This window comes from Geotrypetes seraphini, chromosome 9, assembly GCF_902459505.1.
Source record: "Geotrypetes seraphini chromosome 9, aGeoSer1.1, whole genome shotgun sequence".
NCBI classification, from domain to species: domain Eukaryota; kingdom Metazoa; phylum Chordata; class Amphibia; order Gymnophiona; family Dermophiidae; genus Geotrypetes; species Geotrypetes seraphini.
The window spans coordinates 105,054,535-105,081,481 of NC_047092.1; the positions used below are offsets into that span (position 1 = coordinate 105,054,535).

Consider the following 26,947-nt stretch of genomic DNA (forward strand, 5'->3'; position numbering starts at 1 on the left):
GTCATTTCTTTAATAAGACATTAACTATTTTTTTCTGCGGCCCTCCAAGTACCTACAAATCCAAAATGTGGCCCCGCAAAGGGTTTGAGTTTGAGACCACTGTTCTAGAGGTATTAAGAACTCCATCTTGAGTTAGTGACTCCATTTTGTGTCAGTGACTTTCTGTCTCTGTCTGTTCTTTGTTCTCTCTGAGTCTTCCCGCCTTGAGCATCGTGGCTCTAATTAATACCAGACCTTTCAGTCTGGCTTGTGGAAAATATAGGGTTTCATATTTTTTAATACAGATAGTTATATGTTATCATATGAATGCAATATACCGTGTTGGGTGTGTGTGTGGGATCCCATGAGTGATTATGTGTGTGATAAGTGGTATGAATGATATGTGAGAAAATGATTTGTATTTAATTTCAAATGTTTTATATAAGATATAAGAAACTAAAAGGGAGCCTAAGAGGCAACATCTGGAAAGAGTTAGAGCCAGAAACACTGTACCAGTCTTTGAGAGACTTGGATCAGGAAGGGTCAGCTGGTTTGACCTCCAGCATAGGAGGGAGTAGGCCTCCTCCTTCTTTTGTGCCAACAGGGACACGAATTTATCAGCAGATGCTGAAGAGAAATGCAGGCTGACTTTAACAAACAAGCTGTTTTGGATTTAAAGTGTTCTTTGAGCATCCTATATAATAAAACCTTACCCGCGCATGCGCTTTTAAAACGGTGTGATCCCTGCCGCCGTGATTTCTGATCCGTGGCGGTATTCTACAGAATGCGGCGCAGCTTCCTAAGTCTTCAGGCGCGAGCGTTGGCTTGCTGCACGCGCCCCAACGTCCCAACTCTGAGCGGTGGCTTGCCGCACGCGGCCTGGCTTTGAAAATCTTCAGGCGTAAGAGGTGGCTTTCTGTACACGCCCCAACTTCCCAAAGCCAAGCAGCGGATTGCCGCACATGCCCTGGCTTTTAAAATCTTCAGGCGTGAGCGGCGGCTTGCCGCACGCGCCCCGACCTCCAAACCCCCCTGCCGGCATCTATTTCTCCCCCTGCTCACCCACTCACAGCGTTTAACTGAAAAGCGCTGCGCTGTGCTGCCACTGGCCTCACCGTCTTCTCTCCACTGTGGCCCGCCCTCTCACAACTTTCTGTTTCTGCTAGGGCTGGCCGCAGTGGAGAGAAGACACCGAGGCCAGCAACAGCCCGGTGCAGCGCTTTTCTTTGAGGCAAGTAGATTTCTGCGGGGGTATGCACAGGGGGAGCAGGAAAGGGGTGCTGCTGGATGGGGGGAGGGAAAAGGAAGGGAACAGGGGGAGCAGGCAAGGAATGGGTGCTCAGGGAAGTGGGGGGGAATGCTGCTGCTACACAGGGAAGGAGGGAATGCTGCTGCTGCTGCTGGAAAGGGAAGTGTGGGGGAATGCTGCTGCTACACAGGGAAGGGAGGAATGCTGCTGCTGCTGCTGCTGCACAGGGAAGGGGGGAGACAAAAGGGGCCATGGAGAGTGACATTGTATATACTGGACATCTGGATGATTCAACTGGACTCTACAGACCTAGATTTTCACTTGTGTATACTGGACACTATACTGGACACTACCGACATATTTTCCCATAGCTAGGCCCAGCCTGTACCTTGCTGTCTGTAATTATCTTCAGCCTTTGCAATGCTAACTCTTATCACTGCTGTATGACTTCATATGCCAGACACCCTAGAAAAGACATAAAACATTTATAATGAGCAAGGAGCTCTGCTCATGTGGGTGTAACGAGATGAAAGAACTTGGTACCAACACATTTGCTCTCTTTGGGAACCAGACAGCTGGATTGTTGAAATGTCATCTTTGCCAACTTTTCATCTTACAAGGACACCAACTCGAATATGCACATAATTGTAAAACCTGCAAGTCTCCGTGCTGAAAGAAGAAAGTTTCAGAAACAGTTCTCTGTTTCTGTAAGGCCCCCCTTTTACTGGAGGGGGGGTGGAGGTGAGAGAGAGGCGTGGACTGAGAGGAGGAGGAGTTAGCTGTACATCATGTTATGTACCAATAGGGAAATACATAACTAGAATTCGGGGATGGATTTTTTTGGAACAAAGGAAGAGTTGCTCTGTATAAAAAACACGTGTATTCTAGATAGAGTCAGAGAGAGATTCGCTTACCCATGCTGCAGGGAACTGCTAGCCCCCTGCAAAGCATATAAGTGTTAGTTCTGCTCTCCATTGCATATTCTGAACTGACAATATATTTACTATGCTTTTGCTACTGCCATTTTTGTAACCGTTTATAAACAATAAACAAATATTGTCTGTATTTGGAACATACAATGCTGTCTCGTAGTCATTCCTATGAGGTAAACTAAGTGGCATTTACTTCAAGAGAGACAGAAAGATAGGCAGGCAGCACACGAGAATGAAAGACAGGCACACAGAAAGACAGCGGGCAGGGAGAGAGACAGAAAGAAAGACAGACAGACAAAGGGGGCCAGGGAGAGAGACAGACAAAAGAAAGGCAGACAGTGGGAGGGAGAGAGACAAAGAAAGGAAGAAAGAGACAGGGGCAGGGAAAGACACAGAAAGAAAGAAAGACAGACAGACAGACAGACATATTCTAGCACCCGTTAATATAACGGGCTTAAACACTAGTGTTATAATATTTTATGCATATTTAGAAAGTAATGTAAACAAAAATATGATTTGTGAAACTTTTTCGGTGTCAAAAAAGAATTTCTTTGTTTAAACCTAAAGACAGCCTCTGTCAGCCGATTGGCTGACAAGTAATGATGTCATGCTGGTCTGAAGGTATATATTGGTGAACGACAATTAAAGGATTGGGATTTTTTGTCAGAAATGCAAGCGTTTGGCATCTGTAAAGATCCTCCGATGACGCAATAATCTTTTGATAAATGTTATGGAAATAAATAAAATTAATACATTTTTTTAAATACATTTTGCGTTATGTGCCATCATTCATGTACACTTTACCCACCTATGAGCAAACCTGGCTGCTCAACACGGACTGGGAAGCTGGTGGCTTCTTAACAGGCTTACCAGTGTCGATGTCGACACCTTCAATTTCAATGGCTGAAAAGTTTTATTGACGTCCATGCTAATGCCAAATAACTTTTCCTGATGTAGTTTGATGGTACGTTTCTGAAGCGATGAACAACACACACAGGACTCAACACGATATTCCGGGCCCAGGCACTGAAGACCAACAATGTGGGTCGGTGAGAGATATGGGCCACTGACCTGCTGCACTTCTTAAAACTGGTCAACGGGCGGGACATCAACGGGAAGACCACCTCAGCCAAATCAAACTCAATGACTGAGATGGACAAAAGGCCCTGCCGGCAAACACCCGCGAGAGGAAAAAAATAAACCCTGCTATTTTTTTTTTTTTTTAAGAAAGAAAAACGGAAGAAAAGAAAATATGCAAGAGCGGGAAGTCACCAATGCAAAATTGAACGACTTTCAAAAAATATAACTTCTTAGCTCCGTGGAAAACTATATCGAGTAGGAAGGCACTCGCGCATGTGCAGTGCAGCCAGTTGTGAATTTTCTAATATTCTTGAAGTGTCGATACACTATTAAAGCTGTCCATACCAGGGCTCCATGGATTACGTCACCCACATGTGAGAATATGCTGCCTGCTTGTCCTGGGATAATGGATGTTTCCTGCCTTATAGGTGGTGAAGGGTGTTGAATCCAGGTGTATACAGCCCTTTCTGGGGTCTGAATTGCAGGATCCTGGTAGATCCTGTACTTTTGAAGGGAAAGGAGTGTAGGGAATGGATGTTTCCACACTTATAGGTTGTCAAAGATGCATAATCCAGGTGTATACAGCTCTTCCTGGGGTTTGAATAGCAGGATCCTGGTAGATCCAGTGCGTTTGATGGGAAAGGAGTGCAGGGAATGGATGTTTCCTCACTTATCGGTTGTCAAAGATGCAAAATCCAGGTGTATACAGCCCTTCCTAGGTTCAGAATTACAGGATCCTGGCATATCCTCGCATATTCTGTAGGATCCTTGCAGATCCTGTGCTTTTAATGGGGAAGGAGTGCAGAGAACGGATGTTTCCTGCCTTATAGGTGGTGAAGGGTATTGAATCCAGATAGATACAGCACTTCCTGGGGTCAGAATTGCAGGATCCTGGCATATTCTTGCATATTCTGCAGGATCCTGATAGGTCCTATGCTTCTGATGGGGAAGAAGTGCAGGGAATGGATGTTTCCTGCCTTATAGGTGTTGAAGGGTGCTTAATCCAGGAGAATATAGCCCTTCCTGAGGTCAGAATTGCAGGATCCTGACATATCATGTAGGATCCTGGCAGCTCCTATGCTTTTTATGGGGAAGGAGTGCAGGGAATGGATGTTTCCTGACTTATAGGTGGTAAAGGCTGCTGATTCTAGGAAGGGCAGGATTAATTCTTTGAGGGCCCCTAGGCACACAAGTACACTGGGGCCCCCTGGCCCTTCCCTGCCTACGCCCTACATCTATTTATCCGTTTTCTTATTTACTTCTTTATTTTCACTTGTAATTTTTTTTTTAATTCAAAAAGAAACAAAGATTAGCATACCAGTGCACAGTTTTTCTTCTATGCAACCCCCAAACATTTCTGAACAAATCCTCCTTCCTTCCCACCTACTTACCCAGGACTTTAACTCTGAACCCTTTCCATGCATATATAAAAGTGTTCAAATATATTGTCTATATTAATAATCAAGTTAGACAAAGCCCACTAATTAACGGTATCCCCTCCTTAAACCGAGACTTCAAATTAGCAGCCTATGCTGATGATGTATTAATTTTTCTTAGGAACCCTCAATCTTCTCTCCCTCATCTTATACACATCATCAAACAATACTCCTGCTTCTCAGGATACTCTGTCAATTGGGAGAAATCAGAAATCTTTCCTCTGAACAATAACATTCTCCAATCAGACTTGACTAACTTTCCATTCACATGGTCAAATGAAGCTGTGAAATATTTGGGGATTTTAATACACAAAGATCCAGTCCTTGCTCAAAATCTTAATATATCCAAAATCAAAAACTTAGTTCTTAACACTACATCTCGGTGGTCTCCACTATACTTATCTTGGTGGGGCAGGATATCATCCATCAAAATGACCCTAGCACCTAAAATTAATTACATTCTCTCAATGCTCCCTCTTTTATGCCAGAAATCATTTTTCCATTGGCTAAATAGGAAACTATCTGAATTTATATGGAACAAGAAAAAACCTCGAATTGCTCTAGCCAAGCTGAAGGCCTCTAAAATTAACGGTGGTCTTAACTTCCCTGATTTCTACCACTATTATATTGCTTCGTTAGCTAAATATGGAGCCTACTGGGTTAATGACTCCTTTTCTCAAGACCCTCCTACTTGGTTTGAAATGGAATGTTTTCTATGCAAACCTCTTCACATCTCTTGCTTACTAACGATATCAATACCCAGACACTTGAGAAAATATCCTCTTTTCATTTCAACGCAGCATGCTCTCCATCACTTAGATGATATAGCCGAAATCTCAGTTAAGGTTAGCCCACTCATTTCCCTTTGGAATAATCCCAAAATACAAAACCAAGACAAATCCCTTTCATGGAAACGGTGGCAGCGGGCAGGTATATGGTTTGTTCATCAACTATTTACTCTTAATACGACAATTCCTTTTGATATACTCTGTTCCACATACATGCTACCATCCTCTGCTTATTCACAATGGATTTTACTCAGTGAAATACTATCTTCTGTGTATATACAATATGACTTTATGACTTCCAAAAATACTATATACCACTGGTCTTCGTGGTCTCTATCAAAAGGAAAAGCTATATCTTTTTTCTATAATATTCTAAGAGATCAATCCTTTACTTTTTCATATCATACTATGAAACACTGGGATAATATATTAACCATTCCGCTCTCGGACATTGACTGGGAACTCTTTTGGTCTTCAACAAACCGCCCACTTTTATCTTCTAGAGTTTCACAGTCAATGCTCTTTGTTATGTGGAATGCAATATGGACCCCATTTCGCATGTGGAAAGCCAAACTAAAACAAGATTCCGTTTGCTGGAACTGTTTGAAAGAAGAGGGAACTCTTGATCATATGTTTCTCCATTGTACTTTGGTCCGCTCTTTTTGGACCCAAGTCTGGAACACCATACAATCTATCACTAACTGCTCGGAAGAGATTTCTATGGACATTATAATCCTTCGATCTCAACATCCCTGTTTCACACAATCAAATTGCCCTCCTAAACTTATTGACACCATGATCGTGACTGCTCTCATGCATATTTTAAAAAATTGGAAACTATCTTCGTCATTAAATTATACGTTTTGGTGGAACTCTCTTTGTATGTACCATAGATATGAATCATATGCATATGAAAATAGAGTTTCGCTCCGAATATCCATGAATATGAAAAATAAAAAATCACCCTGGTCATTCCTAGATTCATATGTTCGCTCTACTTAGTAGACACTTCTGTCTTCCCCTACCTATTCTTCACTTTTTCTCTTCATCTCCTTTCTCTTTTAATTTTTATTTTATTCTATCTCATTTTCTTTTCTCATACAATCTTCACAAATAATTTCATTACTCTGAGCTTTTCTTAATATTATGGTCCTTTATAGTTAATTGCATATTTATAGATCATATATATACAAAATGTTATATGTATTTGAATTGCTCATTGTATTTTTCCAAAATACTCAATAAAAATTTATTGAACTAAAAAAAAAAAAAAAATAAATAAAAAAAAATAATCAAGTTTACAACCTCTCAACTGCCTCACTCTACATCAACCAACTGTAATCCATATGTATGTATAAACATCCAAATCTGTAACTCCTCTAGTACGTTCCACTTCATGTATGTTAACTTGCAACAAAACAACAAGGCAAGCAGTCCACCAAAGAATCCAACATGAAACAAAAGATTGGCAGAAAATAAGGAAATTCAAATCAGGTTTATTCAAGGTGCTCCCGAGAACCATGCCCGATGCATTTCGCTAAACAAGGCTAGTCAACGCTGACAAAAAAACCATGTCTTTCATACAAACAGAACACAGAAAACACCTTCGCCTAGTATGGAATATGTAATCACAAACTAACCTCTCCCCCTTTTACAAAACTGTAGTATGAATTTTAGCCATGGTCATAACAGCTCAGATGCTCATAGAATTCTGAGCATCAGAGCTTTTACTACCACGACCGGCACTAAAAAATGCTCTACAGTTTGTAAAAGGGGGGATAAAATAGAAATACGTAGGCAAAGGTTAAATTGAACCACCAAGAAGCTGGACTCTGCATACAATACATCACCACAGAAACAGCAATGCATGTCCCCTAAAGCAAAAAAATAAATAAATAGAAATTTTTTTTATATCTTTGTCTTCTCTGGTTTCTGCTCTCCTCATTTTCTTGTCACTCTCTTCCTTTCATCTTCTGTCCTTCTATGCCACTTCCAGAAACTGCATGCCTCCCCCTTCCATCTTTCCCTTCACCCCCATTGGTCTGGCATCCATCTTCTTCCATTCTCTCCTTCAATTGTCTGGCATCTGTCTCCTCTCCCACACCCCCATGGTCTGGCATTTCACTCTCTCCTCTCCCTTCCCCCCACTTGTATCAGCCCCCTTTCTTTCCCTCCAACCCAATTCCATCCAGTATCTTTCCCCCTTATGTCTTCCCCCTTTTTCTGCACACAAATTCCATCAGCATCTGCCCCCTTTCTCTCCCTTCACCACCCTTTCCACATGGCAACAGCAACGGGCCCCCCCACAGCAACGATAATGGGCCCCCACCCGGCATCGACAACGATGACAACACCACCGCCCCCCCTCCGGGCATCTACTGAGGGCAACGCGGCCTCCTCTCGGCATTAATGGCAACGTGGCCGGCTCAGCTCCAGGAAGATCCTGCAATGACTGCATCTGCCGGAAGAAATAAGTGACGTCGGAGGGGGGATGGACTGGCAGACATTCATCACGGGACCTTCTTGAAGCTGAGCCGGTCGCGTTGCTGTTAATGCCGGAGAGGGGAGGCCATGTTGCCCTCTGTAGATGCCGGGGGAGGGGTTGGTGTTGTTGCCATCGTTGTTGATGCCGGATGGGGGCCATTGCTGTTGGGGGGCCCATTGCCATTGCCGGGGGGGGCCCGTTGCCATCTGAAAAAAAAAATTGGCATGGTAAGTTGCCCTTCAGCGGGCCCTCTCACTATTTTGGGCCCTAGGCATATGCCTACTGGGCCTATCAATTAAGCTGGCCCTGAATCTAGGGCGATATAGCCCTTCCTAGGGTCAGAACTGCAGGATCCTGAAAGATGCTATTGTGCTTCCGTTAAGAAAACATAGAAACATAGAGTATGACAGCAGAAAAGGGCCGTCGGCCCAACAAGTCTGCCCACTCGAAGAACCCTCCCTCTAAGAATTTCCCGGAGTGAACCCACTCCAAGAACCCTTCCTCAACAAGAACCCTCTTTTTAAGCATTTCCCCGGAGCGAACCCTCTTTTTAAGCATTTCCCCGGAGCGAACCTACATGTTTATCCCATCGTCCCTTGAAGTCGAGTGCGTTACTTGCCTCAACTACCTGACGTGGAAGACCATTCCATCGATCAACCACTCTTTCGGTGAGGAAGTATTTCCTGATGTCACCATGAAATCTCCCACCCTTGAGTTTGAGCGGATGCCCTCTGGTTGCCGTGGGCCCCGTAAGGAAGAAGATATCTTCCTCCACCTCAATACGGCCCATAAGATATTTGAATGTCTCTATCATGTCACCCCTTTCTCTGCGTTCTTCGAGAGAATATAACTGCAGCCTGCTTAGACGGTCTTCATATGGGAGATCCTTAAGTCCTGAGACCATGTTGGTGGCTATACGCTGAACCAACTCCATTCTCTTCACATCCTTTTGATAATATAGCCTCCAAAACTGAACACAGTACTCCAGATGAGGTCTCACCATCGACCTGTACAACGGCATTATGGCTTCAGGCTTACGCCTGATAAAACTTCTCCGGATGCAACCTAGCATTTGTCTAGCCTTGGCTGAAGCTTTCTCCACCTGATTGGCAGTTTTCATATCTTCACTAATGATTACACCCAGGTCTCGTTCTGCGATGGTTCTTGTTAAGTTTTCACCATTCAGGGTGTATGTTCTGCAGGGGTTATTGCTACCAAGGTGCATCACCTTACACTTTTTGGCATTAAAACTCAGTTGCCAAGTATTAGACCATTGTTCCAGTAAGGAGTGCAGGGAATGGATGTTTCCTCATTTATAAGTTGTGAAAGATGCAGAATCCTGGGGTCAGAATTGCAGGATTCTGGCAGCTACTAGTAGATCCTGGCATATCCTATGCCCATTTACAAACTTAAAAAACAAAACAAAAACCTCCTAAACTATTTCTCCACTGCCTGTTTTAATGTGAGTGGCACCGGAGCCGCTACCAGCTGAGCTGATAGGGGACAAGAGAAAAGCCACTATCAGCTGATCGTGGCTACAGTGTTGGCTAATAGTAACATAGTAGATGATGGCAGATAAAGACCAGAATGGTCCATCCAGTCTGCCCAACCTGATTCAATTTAAATTTTTTCTTCTTAGCTATTTCTGGGCAAGAATCCAAAGCTCTACTCGGTACTGTGCATGGGTTCCAACAGCCGTAATCTCTGTCAAAACCTACTCCAGCCCATCTACACCCTCCCAGCCATTGAAGCCCTCTCCAGCCCATCCTCCCCCAAACGACCATATATAGACACAGACCATGCAAATCTGTCCAGTACTGGCCTTAGTTCAATATTTAATATTATTTTCTGATTCTAGATCCTCTGTGTTCATCCCACGGCTCCATTGATTGTTGTTCCATACCAGCTCAGCTGTTAAGAGATTCTTCTTATCTCCCTGCCAGCTTAACTTGTCGTGGCACAGATGATTGCCAGCTGATCACAGGGAGTGGAGAAGAGAGGTTTGTTTTTTTTTAGTGGACAGAGAAGGGGATAGAGCTGTGCCTATATTTGCTCTTCTGAGTAAGTGCAAGTGGCAGGCACAATTTTTCCCCTTTTATCAGAGCTGCTTGTCATAAATAGTATGCATATAATTTGCATGCTATTGTGCCGAGTATCACCCTATCAATTTAAATCACTCACAACACAGTATTTATTACCATGCTGTTGGAGCATAGTGCACCCTGCCCTAGCCCTCTATGTTTAGGAGGCCAGTCTGCTCTTACTCCCAGGGAGTTCTGTCAATCAATTCTTGATCCTATATAAAGGAGGCAGGTGGCAATGATACAGCCAGAATGAGGGGGGGGGGGTGTACTCGGGTAGGGTTACTAATTTTCCTTTTGGAAAACCTGGACCCCTAGACCCACCCAGTTCCACCCATCCCCGCCCCATCATGCCCCAGTCCTGCCGCCAATCCTGCCCTAACCCTGCCCCCCGCTGCCTGCCAGGTTTTCAAAAGCCGACCGGATCTCTAGACATGTCCTCAAAAGGAAGACATTTCTGGGGAAATCTGGACGTCTGGTAACCCTACACTTAGGTATCCCTCAAAGCCACCCAAAACGCCAAACCATGCTGCAGTTGGTGTAATACAGGCAGAAGGGTTTTGCGCTTCTTTTACAGGATACCTGAAGTTAATTCACACTCTGGGATAAAGTTGAAAAATTCATATAAAAAACAGGGGGAGAGGGCAATAATCTATAGTGCACCTTGAAATCATGTAACTTTTGAACACAAGCATTTTCTGGCAGAAGACAGATTTCACCTTTTCAACAGTCTCACACATTAGTCCATCCAGAAGGTGCTGATCTTCTCCTGCTGCAGGTTTAGAAATATTAATGGAAGGAGGGGCAGCTACATCCTGCTGTACTTTTTAAAAGACAGTAACATTAACTTGCCTAGGGGAGAGTGTGGCACTGTGGTTAAAACTACAGCCTCACACTCTGAGGTTATGGGTTCAAACCCAGGCTGCTCCTTGTGACCCTGGGCAAGTCATAGTAACATATAGTAACATAGTAGATGACGGCAGATAAAGACCCGAATGGTCCATCCAGTCTGCCCAACCTGATTCAATTTAAATTTTTTTTTTTTTTTTTAATTTTTTCTTCTTAGCTATTTCTGGGCAAGAATCCAAAGCTTTACCCGGTACTGTGCTTGGGTTCCAACTGCCAAAATCTCTGTTAAGACTTACTCCAGCCCATCTACACCCTCCCAGCCATTGAAGCCCTCCCCTGCCCATCCTCCACCAAACGGCCATACACAGACACAGACCGTGCAAGTCTGCCCAGTAACTGGCCTAGTTCAATATTTAATATTATTTTCTGATTCTAAATCTTCTGTGTTCATCCCACGCTTCTTTGAACTCAGTCACAGTTTTACTCTCTACCACCTCTCTCGGGAGCGCATTCCAGGCATCCACTACCCTCTCCGTAAAGTAGAATTTCCTAACATTGCCCCTGAATCTACCACCCCTCAACCTCAAATTATGTCCTCTGGTTTTACCATTTTCCTTTCCTTTCACTTAACAACCCCCTCTCCACCCAATTGACCCAGGTACATTAGATTGATTGTGAGCCCCACTAGGACAGGCAGGAAAAAATGCTTGAGTACCTGAATAAAATTCATATAAACCATTCTGAGTTCCCCTGGGTGAACAGTATAAAAATGGAATAAATAAATCTGAATAATTAGTTTCAATAAGATTGACCAGGTTACTAAAATTCACCTTCTAAATCCAAAGTACAGTATTGCTGTTCTTTTTTTTCCCTCTGCCTGATAAGCTATAGCCTATTTTTACTGCCCCTCTGGTTGTCATTCTCCAGGGAGTCCCTGCGCTGACATCTTCTCCTTTTCTGCCGGTCCGCCCACACAGGAAGATAAGAGCATGTCTTAAGGGGCGGGACCGGCAGAGAAGGCAAGAAGACATTGCAGGGGACTCCATGTAAATGCATAGCAGCAGCTGTGACAATAAAAAAAAGAGGAGGTCTTCTGTAAAGGTGGTCCGAAAATCCTGCTTTTTTAAACCAGGATCTCAATACAAGTCCATGAGGATCCTGGAAATCCTGGTTTTTTACCTTGTTCCGTTGAAGAGCTGTTTCTGCACTGTTTTTTGTGCCAGACCTCTCTGTGCAATGGTCCCCTCAGAAACATAGCATAAGTGCACATTCCCAGAACAGAGCAACAACCTTATCTGTGAAAAGACAGCACTGTGATTACAGTATTACACCAGGTCTGAATACACCGCCTAGTGAGAAAACAAAACAAATGAGACTAATACAATACAAGATCTCTACACAGAAACCACAAAAGAAAAAAAAGATTACGTTTTGTCGGTTTTAAGGGCTTCCAGCCCGCCAGGGGTAAACAGTTTGACCAACATACACAAGAACTTTTATAGGTCTCGCTCTTGTTACTAAACCCAGCATGTAATGTAATGTAATGTGATTATCAGAAACTTCACCTGAGCCCAAGGCTGCGCAAACTAATCGATAAACAGCAAAAGGAACATATGAAGAATTTCTGAAGACGAGCCTCCAACAATCAAATATTGATACTGCTTCACGTCATCACGCTCTTTTCATCCACAACAACGTTATAGTCCAAAATCTGAAGATTGACGAAAATACACCCTCCGATCAGCTTGACCAATCAGCGAAGACTCTTCAGCCAAGCCTCACACATTGCGCAATTGATGTCCTTCTACGGTGACGTGCCCTGAGCAAATATGGCGGATGCTTCTCTCTCTTTTATATATGTTTATATATATACGATATATAAATTAACATGATAAAACTAAATTATTGGAAGCCCTTCTTTTTAACAATCAGATTCACGCTACCAAGTAAAATGCGTCATTATAAGTCAATCCTGTAATTATCTGCTTTATACTCACACAAAAAATAACAAATAAACATTCTCGTAATACGTGTTCAGCTGTCGTTTCCACTCAGGCACGCTGTATATTCATGTGGTCTGCGCTTGCGCACGCTTTCCGTTCATCACTTTCGCCTAGTCCCTTGCCGGTTAGTGGCTGCTTGTTGGTATCAGTGGAAGGGTTTGTGGGAGATGGCGGGGGCGGCTGCCCCTTCGCAAGTTCCAGGTCGCTTGCCAGCTCGAGTGTTGGAGTTGGTTTTTTCCTATTTGGAGCTTGCGGAGCTTCGCAGTTGCGCGTTAGTCTGTAAGCATTGGTACCGCTACCTGCACGCCGACGAGAACAGTGACGTGTGGCGGACTCTGTGCGGCCGGATGCTGGCCGAAGAGGCTCTGCGTGCCGATATTCTCTGCAATGTGCCCACCTATAAAGCTAAGGTAAAGGATTATTGGCCACTTCTCACGCTTCCTCTTTAACAAAGGGGAACAGGTAAAGCATCAGTTAGGAGTTGAGCTGCAGATCTAGGTGGGTGGAGGTTGGAAGCAGCAGTGGAATAACGCACTAAATAATCTCGTAAAACATTGATATCGTACGTGAGAAGACATTGATATTGGTACCATCTTTAGTGGAATGCGGGACAAATAAAAGTAATTCCATCAGGGACATCCTTTAACTAGGATAGTATGTTGGCAAATTTACAGGCCTTCCAGGACCATGTAAATGTGTTCATCATTCCCAGAGGCTACGTGATTCTTATCAAGGTAATATATAGAAATAAAACAAAAACATAAAAGGGAATAAAATAATACCTTTTTAATTGAACTAACAATGCATTTTATGATTAGCTTTTGAAGGTAACCTCTTCTTCAGATCTGAAGAAGGGATTTCCTTCGAAAGCCGTCCAGTTTTGTCATGTTTAAAGTCTTATATGTTCTATCTGTGTATTTTTATTGATGTACATCGCTTTGAAATTTTATCTAAGTGTTTTATCAAATTTTAAATAAAACTTGGAAAATGCATTGTTAGTCCAATAAAAAAGGTATTACTTTATTTCCTTTATGTTTTTGTTTTATTTCTGTATACCTGTATTACCTTGAAAAGCGGATTAACGCATCATTTCACTCAAGATGGGTTATGCTTATCTAAACTGTCTGACAAAGTTCGGCAATATGACCCACAGAAACAGAAGCAATATAAAGCAGTCTGTGTTGTTGTTGTTATTATTATTATTGGCACTTAAGAACAGTGCCTCAGTGTTTCATTTTTGTGGCAAATTAAGGGCTCCTTTTATCAAGCCGCACTAGCGGGGTTAAAGCACGTGACATTTCATCATGCGCTATCACCCGCGCTGGCCAAAAACTACCGCCTGCTCAAGAGGAGGCGGTAGAGGCTAGCGCGGCCAGTAGTTTTAACGCGCAGCTTGATAAAAGGAGTCCTAAATCTCCTAGAGGCCAATGCAGAAAGCCTTGTGATAGAGATGCAGTTCTACTGCAGCTTGCTATAATAAATGAGGATGCAAATTACTACTGCGTTAAAAATATGCCAGTACTGTAATCTGCAGCTCATTGCAAAATGTCACTCTTCCTGGTAGTGATTGTCTCACACACAGACAGGAAGGGTGACATTTAATAACAAAACAAAAAAGTCTCCAGTAGGTCTGCTCAGGTCTTCTCCCCCCTCCTAATAAGAACATAAGAATTACCGCTGCTGGGTCAGACCAGTGGTCCATCGTGCCCAGCGGTCCGCTCTCGCGGCGGCCCTTAGGTCAAAGACCATTGCCCTAACACAGGGGTAGGCAATTCCGGTCCTCCAGAGCCGGAGCCAGGCCAGGTCCCCAGGACATCCACAATAAACATGCACGAGATAGACCTGCACCTCAAGGAAGCAGTGCATGCAAATCCATCTCATACACATTCAACAACCTCAAAGCAATCCCTTGTCTAATGACACCTTCTCCAGGTACCTCCCCTTCCATTTAAAAATATCCCACTTCTTGGTGTCTAGTAGTTACCCTCTTCACTCCCTCCCCATTCCCCATCCCCCCTAGTATCTGCAACCACCCTCACCTACTGAGCCACCTGCCCCCTCCCTCCCCCCTCCACACTTCCTGATGTCTAGTGGCACTGTTCCTCTCTGATTCAGAAAATAATAATAATCCCTGGTGTCTAGTAGCATCCCCACCCACCTGATATCTCCTTCAGGTACTCCACCTCTCTTCTGGATTGTATCTTTACAGGAGGCAGGAGCAAAGCCCTCATGCTCCTGCCTTTGGTGCCGCCATCTTGAAAAATGGTAATGCCCTTCCCCAAGCAGGGACTGTCTGCCATATAAGGGTTTAACCATGATGACTTACAGAGAAGACTGTCTTCTCATCTTGTCACCCTGCTTGCTACTACCATGTAGATTCACTTAGTAGCTACCATGTAGATTTTCTTGGTTTCTGGCTTTAACTTCCTCACTGACAAGCATTCTCATATTATTTTTGCCAGCAATGAATGGGTTGTTTTCATGCCTCAACTATCTGTTGCTCTTGAATTTCATTCAGGAAACCTAATGGTTAAACTAGAGCACTGAGCTGAGAGCTTGGAGACTGTGGTTTGAATCCTTTTCACCAACTGATGCTCCTTGTGACCATAGGCAATTTATTTCACCTTCTGTTGCCCCAGATACAAACACGAGGGGCAGTTCTGTAACTGTGCACCTGCACTTAAATTACATTGCATTGCATTAGTATTTATACATTGCTAATATGTCCCAGAAGGAGTTCAATGTGATTTACAATTTAGAAGAGCCTGGCCATATCCAGGGATTACGTTATTTCATGAGGGTTCTTGACACAGATAATTTGGTTTGTGTTCATGTAGGCATATGATTTGGAGAGAAGATTATCTGGTGTGGTAGTCTTGATATTACGGGTTCCGGTATGGGTGTCATTTTCCCAGTTTGTAGGGAGCTTATTCATGTGCTTTGAGCACTTAAATGAAGGGTTAATTGGCACTTAAGCACCCTAGGCACTATTCTCTAAAGCAGGGGTGTTCAACCTCAGCCCTTGCCAGGTTGTGTTTTCAGGATTTCCCAAATGAATATGTTTAGTAACATAGTAGATGACGGCAGATAAAGACCCGAATGGTCCATCCAGTCTGCCCAACCTGATTAAATTTAAATTTTTTTTTTTTTCTTCTTAGCTATTTCTGGGCGAGAATCCAAAGCTTTACCCGGTACTGTGCTTGGATTCCAACTGCCGAAATCTCTGTTAAGACTTACTCCAGCCCATCTACACCCTCCCAGCCATTGAAGCCCTCCCCTGCCCATCCTCCTCCAAACGGCCATACACAGACACAGACCGTACAAGTCTGCCCAGTAACTGGCCTAGTTCAATCTTTAATATTATTTTCTGATTCTAAATCTTCTGTGTTCATCCCACGCTTCTTTGAACTCAGTCACAGTTTTACTCTCCACCACCTCTCTCGGGAGCGCATTCCAGGCATCCACCACCCTCTCCGTAAAGTAGAATTTCCTAACATTGCCCCTGAATCTACCACCCCTCAACCTCAAATTATGTCCTCTGGTTTTACCATTTTCCTTTCTCTGGAAAAGATTTTGTTCTACGTTAATACCCTTTAAGTATTTGAACGTCTGAATCATATCTCCCCTGTCTCTCCTTTCATCTAGGGTATACATATTCAGGGCTTCCAGTCTCTCCTCATACGTCTTCTGGCGCAAGCCTCCTATCATTTTCGTCGCCCTCCTCTGGACCACCTCAAGTCTTCTTACGTCTTTCGCCAGATACGGTCTCCAAAACTGAACACAATACTCCAAGTGGGGCCTCACCAATGACCTGTACAGGGGCATCAACACCTTCTTCCTTCTACTGACTACACCTCTCTTTATACAGCCCAGAATCCTTCTGGCAGCAGCCACTGCCTTGTCACAATGTTTTTTCGCCTTTAGATCTTCGGACACTATCACCCCAAGGTCCCTCTCCCCGTCCGTGCATATCAGCTTCTCTCCTCCCAGCATATACGGTTCCTTCCTATTATTAATCCCCAAATGCATTACTCTGCATTTCTTTGCATTGAATTTTAGTTGCCAGGCACTAGACCATTCCTCTAACTTTTGCAGATCCTTTTTCATATTTTCCACTCCCTCTTCAGTGTCTACTCTGTTACAAATCTTGGTATCATCTGCAAAAAGGCACACTTTTCCTTCTAACCCTTCAGCAATGTCACTCACAAACATATTGAACATGATTGGCCCCAGCACCGAACCCTGAGGGACTCCACTAGTCACCTTTCCTTCCTTTGAGCGACTTCCATTAACCACCACCCTCTGGCGTCTGTCCGACAGCCAGTTTCTGACCCAGTTCACCACTTTGTGTCCTAACTTTAGTCCTTCAAGTTTGTTCAACAGCCTCCTATGAGGAACTGTATTAAAGGCTTTGCTGAAATCCAAGTAAATTACATCTAGCATATGTCCTCGATCCAGCTTTCTGGTCACCCAATCAAAAAATTCAATCAGGTTCGTTTGGCACGATTTACCTTTTGTAAAGCCATGTTGCCTCGGATCCTGTAACCCATTAGATTCAAGGAAGTACACTATCCTTTCTTTCAGCAACACTTCCATTATTTTTCCAACAACTGAAGTGAGGCTCACCGGCCTGTAGTTTCCTGCTTCATCCCTGTGACCACTTTTATGAATAGGGACCACATCCGCTCTCCTCCAATCCCCAGGAATCACTCCCATCTCCAGAGATTTGTTGAACAAGTCTTTAATAGGACTCGCCAGAACCTCTCTGAACTCCCTTAGTATCCTGGGATGGATCCCGTCTGGTCCCATCGCTTTGTCCACCTTCAGTTTTTCAAGTTGCTCATAAACACCGTCCTCCGTGAACGGCGCAGAATCTACTCCATTTTCTCGTGTAACTTTGCCAGACAGTCTCGGTCCTTCTCCAGGATTTTCTTCTGTGAACACAGAACAGAAGTATTTGTTTAGCACATTTGCTTTCTCCTCATCACTCTCCACATATTTGTTCGCAGCATCTTTTAGCCTAGCAATTCCATTTTTTATCTTCCTCCTTTCACTAATATATCTGAAAAAATTTTTATCTCCCTTTTTTACATTTTTAGCCATTTGTTCTTCCGCCTGTGCCTTTGCCAAACGTATCTCTCTCTTGGCTTCTTTCATTTTCACCCTGTAGTCCTTTCTGCTCTCCTCTTCTTGGGGTTTTTTATATTTCATGAACGCCAACTCTTTCGCCTTTATTTTCTCAGCCACTAGGTTGGAGAACCATATCAGCTTCCTTTTTCTCTTGTTTTTATTGATTTTCTTCACATAAAGGTCCGTAGCCATTTTTATCGCTCCTTTCAGTTTAGACCACTGTCTTTCCACTTCTCTTATGTCCTCCCATCCTAACAGCTCTTTCTTCAGGTACTTTCCCATTGCATTAAAGTCCGTACGTTTGAAATCTAGGACTTTAAATATCGTGCGGCCGCTCTCCACTTTAGCCGTTATATCAAACCAAACCGTTTGATGATTGCTACTTCCCAGGTGAACACCCACTCGAACATTAGAGATACTCTCTCCATTTGTGAGGACCAGATCCAATATCGCTTTTTCCCTTGTGGGTTCCGTCACCATTTGTCTGAGCAGAGCCTCTTGAAAGGCATCCACAATCTCCCTACTTCTTTCCGATTCCGCAGACGGAACATTCCAGTCCGCATCCGGCAGGTTGAAATCTCCCAACAGCAGAACCTCCTCTTTCCTTCCAAACTTTTGGATATCCACAATCAGATCCTTATCAATTTGCTGCGATTGAGTCGGAGGTCTGTAGACTACACCCACGTAGATAGAAGTTCCATCTTCTCTTTTCAGAGCAATCCATATCGCTTCTTCCTCTCCCCAGGTCCCTTGCATTTCGGTCGCTTGGATATTGATCTTTACATAGAGAGCTACTCCTCCACCTTTATGACCATCTCTGTCCTTCCTAAAAAGATTATATCCCGGTATATTTGCATGCCATCCATGTGATTCACTGAACCATGTCTCTGTGATAGCGACAATATCTAGATCTGCCTCTAACATCAGGGCTTGCAGATCATGAACTTTGTTGCTTAGACTGCGAGCATTTGTGGTCATCGCTTTCCAGCTATTTTTCAGCGATAATCTCCTTTTTCGTATGGATTGGCTGACCAAAGACAATCTAGGCTGTCTCTTCCTAACCGAAACATGGCTCACCTCTGAGTCAGATCCAAGCATCACAGAATTCTGCCCCAAAGGATATAAACTTGAAGTAGTATGTCGAGAAAACAGAAGAGGAGGAGGTCTAGCAATCATAACAAAAAACAATCTCAACATCGACGTACTAACCAAGCACTCCACCCCTTATCTTGATCTGCTAGCCTGCCAAATATCTGACAGATCACTCAATGGAAACCTGAACTGTCTTATTTGCTACATTACACCAGGTAAATGGAACACTTCAAAACAAGAACTTGAAGAATTCATCTTCCAGAACTCACTCTCCTCCACACATAACTTGATCCTCGGAGACTTAAATCTCCACTTAGAAGATCAATCATCCAAACAAACAACAGATATACTCTCATACCTCAACACTTTATCCTATCAAATTCTCAACCCAGAACCCACACACGAAAAAGGTCATCAACTTGATATAGCAGCTTACTCATCTCCAAATCAAAACACACAAAACATCTACATTTCAAACGGGTCCTGGCACCCTACTCTATGGTCAGACCATTTCAAATATTCATTCACCATCAATTGGGCTCAAAATAACAACAAACCCATCCCAAAGAAAACACTCATCAAATTCAGACCAAAAATCGAACCTCACACATTCTGGAACACAGTCGACCCCGAAATCGACCCCAACAACCCCAAAGAATTCATAAACAGCTGGCGGACCCTCAGTGAATCTACACTAAACGAACTTGCTCCAATAAAAAACAAAAACAAAATAGACAGACCATCTAATAAATGGTTCGACGACGAACTTCTACAACTAAAAAGAAAATGCAGACAATTAGAAAGGTCATGGAAAAAACAAAAACACAACCACATCAAAGATGAATGGAAAATCCTAATCAAACAATACAATACCAAACTGAAGGAAAAACGAAAAAACTACTACTCCAAACTCATCAGCACCGAAAAACCAGACACAAGAATACTTTTTGACATCTTAAGAAATCTCACCGATACCAAACCATTTCTCGCCACCCAAGGAAACCAAACTCCCACAGCCACCCAATTAGCGGATCACTTCAAACACAAAATCATCACAACCAGATCCACATTCAACAATTCAAGAATCAACATAGAAGAAATACGAATCAATCCCAAAACAGATGAAGCAATCCCAGCAGACAGGATATGGACAAACTTCCCAAAGATACAATGGTCAGACTTGAACAGGCTTTACAAAAAATACAGCAAATCCTCATGTGACTTGAACAACTGTCCCTCATACTTACTAGCAACAGCTTCCACCAAATTTAAAGCTAGCCTCACACTATGGCTTCAAACAACACTAAGTGAAGGTCATTTCCCACCGGAATTAGGAGAAATCATAATTACACCTATCCTAAAAGATCCCAAAGGTCCTATAGATAATCCTGCAAACTATAGACCAATCGCTTCAATCCCTCTATACATTAAAATAACAGAAGGCCTTGTCGCACAACACCTCTCCAACTACCTTGAAGACCATCACATACTACATCCATCACAATCTGGATTCAGATCCAACCATAGCACAGAAACTCTACTGGTATCACTATTAGACATTGCCCGACAACACCTCAGCAAAGGAAACAAGCTGCTTCTCATTCAACTCGATCTTTCTGCGGCATTCGACCTAGTTGACCATCACACACTACTCCAGATATTAGACGCAATAGGAATCTCAGGTAATGTTCACAAATGGTTCCAAAGCTTCCTCAAAACACGAACATACAAAGTCAAATCAAAAGAGCACATATCCGACCCATGGTCAAACCCATGTGGAGTACCACAAGGATCACCATTATCACCCATATTATTTAACCTCTTCATAGCATCCCTAGGCATAACCCTAGACGCCCTAAACACAGTATCATTCAGCTACGCAGATGATATAACTATCCTCCTCCCCTTTAATATTCAAGACCCCTTATCCACAAACCACCTGAAAATGATAATGGAAACGGTAGAAAAATGGATGTCAAGTCATAAACTAAAACTGAACTCGGAAAAAACTAAATTCCTACTACTGGAAAGGGAAAAAAAACCATCTCTCACAGAACTAGAAGTAAATACAATCAAGTACCCAATGCAAAGCACACTCAAAATCCTGGGAATCCTACTAGACAGAAATTGCACAATGCAGTCTCAAATCCACAAAATCATCCAAAGAGCATTCTTCACAATATGTAACCTAAGAAAAATAAGAAAATTCTTCAACAAAGATCAATACAAGATATTAGTACAATCCCTAGTACTGAGTATTGTAGATTACTGTAACAGCCTATACCTATCATGCCCAAATTACATGATAAAACAATTACAGACAGTTCAGAACACAGCCCTCAGAATCATCTACTCACTAGGCAAATATGACCACATCACCAAAGCATACTTAGACTCACACTGGCTACCAATAAAAGCAAGATCCCAGTTCAAATTCTACTGTCTACTATACAAAGTAATACATGGAACAGCACCCAGCTACCTAAACAACAGACTACACCGTAACCTCTCACACAGATTAAGGAGAACCCAGAGCCTATTCACTCACCCCCCTCTCAAAGGAACACGACGAAAGAAACTATATGACAGCCTTTTAGCGACACAGGCAGCAAAGATCGATACTACCATCACCAATCTACTGACCAAATCAATAGACATTAAAGCATTCCGAAAAGAAATCAAAACTCATCTCTTCAAAAAACACTTCCCATCATCATAACCTCACAAAAGTATTAGAAAATGCTCTCATGACTACCCAAACACCACCACCAGCAACACCCGAATCCGGACAGTATTATCTCTACTCGTCTAAACAACAGAATCCGGACAATATTATCTCTATTCGTCTAAACAACCTATCACTATCTACTATCTACTACCAATTTATCCTGGAAAAGTCCAGAACAACAATTGTAACTTAACGCATTCTTGATTATATGTACTGCAATGCTACTGGAAATGTCCAGTCTTCTAACTTGTAATCCGCTTAGAACCGCAAGGCACAAGCGGAATAGAAATCACTAATGTAATGTAATGTAATGTAATGTAATGTAATTTTTGTATCGTTTGACTTTCCGTTGCAATACTAAGAAATGAGTTGCTGATATTGCTTATGTTGCAGCCTTTACTACTATCATATCTTTTCTTTTGCCGGGGGTGGTCTCTATAATTGTCCTTCGTACATACACCACCCCCACCTTCTAGTTTAAATGCCTAGAAAAATATTGTCTAAATTTCTCTGCAAGGTTTCTTTTTCCTGCTGTAGTAATATGTAGCCCATCAGTGCAATATAGCTTCTTGTCCTTCCATGTATTTCCCCATCCTCCTATGTACCTGAAGCCTTCTAGATGACACCAGGCTCTGAGCCATCTATTAAAGTCCTCTGTGTTTTTCACTCTTTGCTCTCCCTTTCCATATGCAGGCAGTATTTCAGAAAAAGCTAAAGTCTTTACAAAAGGTTTCACACCCTCACCAAGCTCCCGAAAAGCTTTCTGTGCTGCAAGTGTGGAGTTGTTGGCCAGGTCATTTGTTCCCAGATGGATAACAACATCAGTGTTAAAATCCTTAGTTTCTTCCTTAATTATAGTCAGTATTTGCCTGGAACTCCTGGTAGCTGAGGATCCTGGAAGACATTTAACTATTTTGGTCTCCTCGCCCTGTTTTCCAAGGTTAATGCCTCTGATGATGGAATCCCCCAACAGTAATAGTTTTCTGTTTTTGGCTTTTTTATTTGTACTTAGGGTGCGCTTGTTCTCTTGAGTTTCCTTCATTGGTTCCAGTCCCACCTCCCTTCTGTTTTCTTGAGTATCGCAGTGCATTAGTGGAGCGAAGGAATTCTGTAGAGGTAATATTAGTGAAGGTGGATGTTTCTGAGTTACATGTCGCAGTCTTCCTGAGCCTACTGTGACCCATTTATTCCTGGGCTGTTTTATTCTTTGAGGTAGAGGTGGTAATTTGGTATGATTTTGTGAAGTGATGGAAGCTGCTTTAATTGTATTCAATTCCTGTTTAAGTTTGCAGAGCTCCTCCTTAATACTGGCAAGTTGAAGACAGATGGGGCAAGCCTTAAGCCTCCAAATAGTATGTCTTGGAATTAAAGCACCACAGTGATTGCATAGAATAAAGGTCATCTTGATTGGTTGTGAAGTCCTGATTATATGGGTCTCTATATATGAATAGTGGTCCCTGGGGTTGGTGGGACTATAAGTCTTACCCTTATTCCTATAAAGGGAAAGAGGAAATAAGATTTAACAGAGGAAAGAGAAGGGTTTATTTTTTGTGCTTTTTTATTTTTATTTTTTTAGTAAGAAACAGGGATGAGAAGAGAAATTAAGCAGATATAATGCTGAAAACCAGTGAAAAGAGCAGAATATGATATGCAGAGCAACTTATCTTATTAAATGAAGTTCCAGGGCAGCCTTGTTTACAGCAATGTCCCAAAGATAATGCAATTAACCTTAGAAGTAAAACAGAGCCCCTCCCTTCTCCACCTAATCAGCAGAAAACAATGGCTGAATACTAGTAAGACAGAAATATAGGCTCTATACCACCTAAAACACAGTATTTTAAACCAAAATGCAGGTTCTATCAGTGCTACCCTAAAACACAGGATTTTCCCTACTTTAGTCACCCTGAGCTACAGGCACCAGGATTTAATTAGAGTTAACAAAGTCTTACCCTTTTTCCTATGAAGAGGAGATAAGATTTAACAGAGGAAAGAAAAGGGTTTATTTTTTTGTGCTTTTTTATATATTTTTTTTTTTTAGTAAGAAACAGGGAGGAGAAGAGAAATTAAGCAGATATAATGCTGAAAACCAGTGAAAAGAGCAGAATATGAAATGCAGAGCAACTTATCTTATTGAATGAAGTTCCAGGGCAGCCTTGTTCACAGCAATGTCCCAAAGATAAGGATCTGACCCTTCTTAACTTCTGTAGTGTAAGAGAAGATCCAATATTACAGGATAATAGTACAGTTGATTATACTATCGACTACTGACACAAAAAAATTGACCCAAAAATGGGGGTCTCGGTTTATATTTGAGCCACCACCCGACCGATGGCGTGGCTGTCCTCCATTCAACTCCCGATGACCACCAGGGCTGTAATATTCAGTAGGACAATGCCCCACCCCCACCCCCACCCCCCTGCTCTCTCCACTGAATACATGCCCCCAGTGAAGAATCTCAAAGCCACTATCTTCTGTGCACACAACCCCCCCCCCCCATCCTCCATGCACGGCTCACTCCCTGACATCGCACTTACTGGAAACCTGCTGCCGCCACCATCAATACTATTATCTGATATAGTGTGGGACTTTGAGCATCTGCGCTTGCTCAAAACCTGCCAGCTCCTGCCCCCTCCGAGATTCTCAGAGAAGGCGGGAGCAGGCATACCTTGAACATGCGCAGATGCTCAAGGCTCTGCACCAGATCAGAATTCAGCATTGACATCGGCAGCAGGTTTACAGTACTAATGGTAAGCGCAATGTTGGGAAGTGGGGCATACCTGGCGGAGGGTGGCAGGGGCTTGTATGCATGCAGCTTCGAGTTCATCATGGGATGCATGTATTTAGCGGAGAAGGTGAGGGGAACATCCTAAGATTACAGCCCTGGTGGTCATCAGGAGTTGAATGGAGGACAGCCGTGCCATCAGTTGGGTGCACGGAGGATAGCGGCGCCAATGTTAATCACGATGGGGAGGCCTGTATGGAGGATAGACATGCTAGTGTTCAGCAGTAAGTTTCTTTGGCACCAAAATAAGCATGATGCTGGCTGGGGGAGGGGAATATCTCATTTCTAATTTCATGTCTGTGTAAATGCCAGAATGGTTTATAATGAAAAAGAACTTGCTTGAGAGGAAGTGTTTGTATTTACAGAATTCTGTTTGTTTTTCATACTCTTAGTATACATGGAAAGGGACATTGGATCTTGTTGCCTATTCTCTTAATTAAGAACATAAGAGTTGCCATACTGGGACAGACTGAAGGTCTATCAAGTCCAATATCCTGTTTCCAGCAGTGGCCAATCCAGGTCACAATTATCTAGTAAGATCCCAAAAACATAAAACAGATTTTATGCTTAGCCTAGAAAAAAGCAGTGGATATTCTCAAGTTTTTGTAGACTGGCTCACCAGGATCACCCAAATTTCTAATCTCGGTTTATATTTGAGTCATCCTTTTTACCTCCTTTTTTGGGGAAAAGGTCACCTCTATTTATATTTGATTCGGTTTATATTCGAGTATATACGGTAATAATCCTCTACATCAACCTATCACTCCTTTCATCAGCCCATTGCTGAAAACCCCATAGCTACCCTAAAACCATTTCACTCGCCCTCTCTAGGTATCAAGACGAGGCATTTGCTTTATCACAAAAAATGCCTTCATTTTCCTTTCACAATATGCGTCTATTTTTAAACATACTTTTATTTTTAAACCCTTTTAGCATCGTGTGGCCCATAACAAGTATGTAGATAGTTTGTTAACCATGTGCTGCAGCTCACAGTAGCTTTCTGCATCAATCCCTCAGTATGTTGCTAAGGATAAGGGTGCAGCTATATGCAGATTAGTGAATTTACTGTGAGAAAAGGGTCATTTCGTACATGTTATAGTGCCTGGACCAATCAGGCCCTAGGATCCTGTGGGTTGGGAAGGGGAGGGGCAGGCCCGCCTCATTTGGACAGAGGTGAACCTGCTGGCCGGACGTGCGAGGAGCCGTCCGGTCCAACTTGCTGGTAAGCCCAAGGGGGGTTCCGTGGTGGGGGGGTTCGTTGGGGGGATCCGGCAGGAGGGGTAGGGCACAGGAGGGTGGGGTCTGGCAGGAGGGGTTGGGTACCCTCCTGCCACAATCTTCGGGAGGGCCGTTGGGTGGGTCGGCAGGAGGGGTTGGGCACTCTGCCACGATTGTCAGGAAGGCGGGTTCTGTCGGCAGGAAGGGTTGAGCACCTTCCTGTCGGGGGGGGGGGCGGGTTCTGTCGGCAGGAGGGGTTGCTGCCGCGATTGCTGGGGGGAGGGGGAGACTTGCGGCCATAGATGCAGCCGCTATACTAATCACGGCAGGGATTTCTTATATACCGCCAAAGCCATGGTAATTCAAGGCGGTTTACAACAAGAGGAGCTGGACAATCAGCGATAAGTTACAAAATAGAATCAATGAATACAAGTACACTGAAAGCAAGTACAAATAAGAGGGGCTGGACAGTCAGCGATAGGTTACAATATAGAATCAATGAATACAAGTACACTGAGCAATTACAAATAAGAAGAGCTGGACAGTCAGCGACATAGCTATGAATTTGGTATACAGAATACGAGAGATAATGAACAACAAATTCTTATGTGACAAATCAGTTGAACAGTTTCGTTTTTACTAATTTCCTAAAGCCTTGATAGGAAGAGGAGAGTATGATAATGTTACCCAGCCAGTCATTCAGTTTACCTGCCTGGAAGGCTAGAGTTCTGTCCAGGAATCTTTTGTAACGGCAGGCCTTTATTGTTGGATGTGTAAATAAGTGGATTTTACGTGAGGGCCTGGTAGTGCAACCCAGATTGAAGTGGGAGACATAGGGGCCAGACCAAAGATTGATTTGAAGCAGAGACAAGAGAATTTAAATATTACTCTAGCCTCGAGGGGCAGCCAGTGAAGTTTTTGATAATAGGGGCCGCGTCTACTTACCATGTAGGCCAGCATTTTGCTAGCCTATATTGTAGAGAATGACATGGTGGTGGTTTACCCGCGGCTACTGCGTTTAGCCGCGGGTATCCCGCCAAAAACGGGGACTGAAAATTAGCAGCCTCTGAAGGGACGGGGACAAGGCCATCACCGCCCCGTGGAGCGGTGAATGG

The 26,947-nt window shown here is 43.2% G+C and overlaps 2 protein-coding genes across 6 annotated transcripts in view; one reads left to right on the forward strand and one right to left on the reverse strand.

The window, feature by feature from the left end:
* Window positions 1–12,998, reverse strand: part of WDR53 (WD repeat domain 53) — a 206,116-nt gene extending 193,118 nt beyond the window's left edge. The window contains exons 1-2 of one of the 5 annotated variants that reach the window (XM_033958150.1): window positions 12,445–12,712; window positions 12,059–12,174 (exon numbers count right to left, since the gene is read on the reverse strand). The gene's annotated coding sequence lies outside the window, so the exon portion shown is untranslated. Of the gene's footprint in view, window positions 1–11,709; window positions 11,807–12,058; window positions 12,175–12,444; window positions 12,747–12,876 lie in introns of those variants that run through there. The other 4 variants (XM_033958149.1, XM_033958148.1, XM_033958151.1 and 1 more) reach the window with 4 other exon arrangements.
* A 30-nt stretch (window positions 12,999–13,028) lies between these two features.
* The window catches only part of FBXO45 (F-box protein 45), a 60,193-nt gene continuing 46,274 nt past the window's right edge, over window positions 13,029–26,947 (forward strand). Inside the window, exon 1 of the mRNA XM_033958156.1 lies at window positions 13,029–13,292. Within this exon, the coding sequence (XP_033814047.1) occupies window positions 13,050–13,292 (243 nt within the window). The 5' untranslated portion in view covers window positions 13,029–13,049. The remainder of the gene's footprint in view (window positions 13,293–26,947) is intronic.